The sequence below is a fragment of the Macadamia integrifolia genome, chromosome 10, assembly GCF_013358625.1.
Source record: "Macadamia integrifolia cultivar HAES 741 chromosome 10, SCU_Mint_v3, whole genome shotgun sequence".
Classification (NCBI taxonomy): domain Eukaryota; kingdom Viridiplantae; phylum Streptophyta; class Magnoliopsida; order Proteales; family Proteaceae; genus Macadamia; species Macadamia integrifolia.
In genome coordinates, this window is record NC_056566.1 from 31,764,948 (window position 1) to 31,768,973 (window position 4,026).

Here is a 4,026-nt window from a genome sequence, read left to right on the forward strand (position 1 = left end):
TCCTAGGTGAACGTAATTGCAGATGATCCATTCTCCCCCAAATGGCCTTAATGCCGCATTGTGGCCCTAGGGAAACTCGGTCCTCCTGCATGATTTCTCAGATTTTGTTATGAAATGTCAAAAGCAGCCAATGGTGAAGGAAACTTTTTCTTCACTGCCAGGGTAGGAAACAATCGTCCACCTCATTTTTAAAGAGTCTTAGATAAGCAAAAAGCCTCTACCCAAAACGGTCTAAAAATTTTGAATTCGCGATCAGGCGGACCGTTTGTCCAGATCTTTCTCGACCGCCCGATCGTTTCGATCCGAAATCCATTTTCCTCTTTTTTTTCAAACAGCAATCTTTTCCCCCCTCTTCACAACCCCCACTACCACCCAAAACGCAATCATCACAAGCCCCCTCTTAGCATTCCATCGCCATTTCTGTGTCCTCACTCTGCGAAGTGCAGATCAACTCGTAGAATTTTTTCTCCGTAGTTTCCACATTTAATCGTGTTTTCCCTAATTTCATCTGCAACCCTAAATCTACTTGTTTGGAGTGTCCGCCGATCTGAATCGAGTAAGAAATGCCCATATTCTCAGAGCAAGCGAGCGCTATCAGGAGCCGGTTTAGGTTTCAAGAACCCTCGGATTCGGAGTCTGTTCAGAGTACTCCGGTTGTGTTTAGATCTCAACCCAAAGAGAACAATTTCTTGCTACAGTCTTCGGTGAGCCGAAGTATTTGTGAAAGGGATGATCATGGTGTTAACGATCAGAGCTTCGAGTTTCAGGAAGATCCATTCTTTTGGAAGGATCACAACGTGCAGGTATATTCTTTCTTTCTAAAAAATTTATCTGAAGTATCAAGTTTTCATCTTTAGAGCTGATTGGAGGGAAAGGATCCATGTAGTAGATCCCATGACTAAGGTTGAGTTGTTGTGTCAAGTTTTCATCTTGACTTGATTTTTTGAAAGATTTGAGAGCCTTTGACATGACTGGCGATAATGTTAGAAAGAATACGTTTTGGCTTCTACAGTTGCGTTAGAAGAGTCCGTTAGGCTTATGGATAGTGTAAGTGATAAACATCCTGCTTCTTATGCGTTAATAGTTACCTAAGAGGGCAACTTAAGGGACAAACAAAGTTGATATAAAGGAATAGCATTAATCTAGGTCTGATAATCTTAAGCAGTGTAGGTTGGTTCCATGGGGATAACATCTTCGGTGATTAATAATTTTACTACCTTTACACATAGGATAAGGTTCTGCCTCATTGATTGGCCAAGTATTTTCATTGTTTTTAAAAATATTCCTGTCGATTGGCCTTTGAATGGAAGTTTTCAATATTAAAGCATTACATAATAAATTCACATGTTGGCAGCTGCCGCACAATGCAAATCATTGTTGTGCAACCAGGTTTTGAAATTATGGTTTTAAGGGTTCACTGATTTACTAACTGAAATTACCTACTGTTAGTTGCTTGATCTATGTATGTATATGTGGTCTCCAAAATGATGGTTGTCTGACTGGAGCTCCCTAAGTTCTCAATTTTATCAATTCTTTCTAGGAGTTTGCCTAATGTTTGTTTAAGGATTTGCAGGGCAATAAAGCGAGATCTGTTGGCTGTGCCAAATCCAACAAGCTTTCTGATTGAATAACAGAAGATGATTGTCAATGCACATGCTGTGCTAAAATGGTTTCAAAACTCCAAAGTAGAAATAGAAAATGCAGTTGGTACTAACTGAATGGATCCTTTTACTGATGAATGTCACAAAATCGAAGTGTTGGGTACAGTTGCGTTTGCTATTGCACCTTTTTCCATGAGCTCATGATAGCAAACCTTTGTGTTTGTACAACTCAGTTTTATGCCTCAGAATACTCAGCTATTCATGGTCCATCAGTTCTGTTGGTGCTGATCTACTTAATCTCTTTTGTGGCCTTTTTCAATAACAAAATTACTGTCTTGGTTCCTACTATCCACTTTATTTTGATTTTTCCTGGCAAGAAAAGCAGTGCGAATATTCTGTTAATAATCAACTTGGACTATGGCATTTATCATACCGTTCAAGTTTCTCATTCAAGTCTTCCTCTTCCATCTTTAACATTGTGAAATATTCAGGGTGTTGGAATTATCAAAAGAAAAAGCAGGGAAAGGAAAAGAAAACATTATCATGATTTCATTTGTAATATGCAGGTCATCATCCGTATACGTCCGCTCAACAAAGCTGAAATATCCCTCCAAGGCTACAACAAATGTGTCAGGCAGGAGAGTTGTCAAACAGTTACCTGGACTGGGCCTCCAGAGTCTCGTTTTACCTTCGATCTTGTTGCTGACGAAAATGTTAGCCAGGTATTGTCATACTATTCTTCAAAGTTTATGTAGCTATTTCATGATCTCTTCTTCCCCAGAATGAAATTTTCTCAAGTTACTTAACAGGAGAAGCTGTTCAAAGTGGCTGGATTGCCCATGGTAGACAATTGTATGGGAGGCTACAACAGTTGCATGTTTGCATATGGTCAAGTAAGAGTCCAAGGACTTTTAATGTTTTACATTCTTTCATATGGCTTTTTTTTAGCTTTACGATACAGAAGGGGTTTATTATCTATTGTTTGGTAAAATATTCTGTGTCTTGCTAATGATTAAAGTGAAGTGGTTTGAGTAAATAACCTGATAATATGACCTTGGTGTTAATCTATCGGATGGAACGGATGGTTTAGTTTCAGCTGCCTGTGCACAACTAGTATGATTTGGGTCCAGTCATTATTTGCCTCCACATTTCTCTAACTTCAAATTGTTTCTCTATAGACTGGTAGTGGAAAAACTCATACGATGCTGGGAGACATTGAGGGTGGCACTCGAAGACATAGTGTTAATTGTGGGATGACACCTAGAGTCTATGAATCTCTATTTTCAAGGATCCAAAAGGCAAGTGTTTTTTTTCTTTCCCCTTTCTTTGGGATGTGCTGAAAGCCTAAAGGTAATAATACAATCTTTATACTTTTGTCAGTCGGAAAGAGTAAAGGAGTCCTTGCTCTGAAATGAATTCGTGCTTTACAATTTCCTTGATGATCAAACTAAGATTTTGTCCTTCTTCTTCTCTCTCTTCTTCTTCTTCTTTTTTTAATGAAAAAAAAAATATATATAAGAAAAGTGTAGTAGCTTTGCAAAATGTACAGTTGTTGTGTAATAAACCTTTAAAATTGCTACTGCCAACTGTGTGGAACCTAAAATTATCATTTGAAATTTATCTTTTAAAAGAAAATTCCCCGCAATAGTTCTGAAGCAATTGTAAACAATTTGAGTAGAAAGAGCCTTTAGATGAGAAAATTCTAATTTCTTTTGCAAAATTCACAGTAGTTTATTGTTACAAAGCTTTTAAAGTTGCTGTTCTAAAAGGGCCATGGAAAAAAAATGCTAGCTGGTCGTGTTTACCTAATGGATTTGGCAAAAATGTTCTCATCATGGTTTTAAGTATCTCCGATACCGATACGATACCCTCCGATACATATCTTAAATTTAGCCGACCGATACGATACACACCGATACGATACATAAAATTTTTAAATCCTTTCGTATTGATATATATCCCCTACAATACATACCGATATGCATCAATACACCACCAATACACATCAATACGATATGATATGCCTCGATACGACTCTATGAAAAATATAAAATTGAGATAAAATATACGTTTCGGTATGTATTGATACGTATTGGTGAGTATTGGTATGTATCGATCAATACGTATTGGTATATATCGGCATGTATCGGTGAGTATCGATATATATATCGGTACGTATCGGTGAGCATCGATACGTATCGGTGAGCATCGATACGTATCGGTGAGTATCGGTATGTATCGATACAGTGCGCTATGGTCATATAATGGCCAAGATGAGTAATTTTTCAGAAAAACACGATTTTTTAAAGGGTTTTTGTTCTAAAGTTGCTGTCAGCCATATTTCTCTAATTAAAGTGAAAATCAATGTTGGGAACAAGGATTTTACATTTATGGGATAACTACAAACCTTGAATTCTTAGTATTT

The 4,026-nt window shown here is 37.4% G+C and overlaps 1 protein-coding gene across 1 annotated transcript in view; it reads left to right on the plus strand.

Moving 5' to 3' along the window:
- The first annotated feature begins 342 nt into the window (after window positions 1-342).
- LOC122091567 (kinesin-like protein KIN-12E) overlaps window positions 343-4,026 on the plus strand; it is a 17,790-nt gene continuing 14,106 nt past the window's right edge. The window contains exons 1-4 of the mRNA XM_042661579.1: window positions 343-803; window positions 2,168-2,323; window positions 2,411-2,494; window positions 2,780-2,899. Coding sequence (XP_042517513.1) covers window positions 564-803; window positions 2,168-2,323; window positions 2,411-2,494; window positions 2,780-2,899 — 600 coding nt within the window. The 5' untranslated portion in view covers window positions 343-563. The remainder of the gene's footprint in view (window positions 804-2,167; window positions 2,324-2,410; window positions 2,495-2,779; window positions 2,900-4,026) is intronic.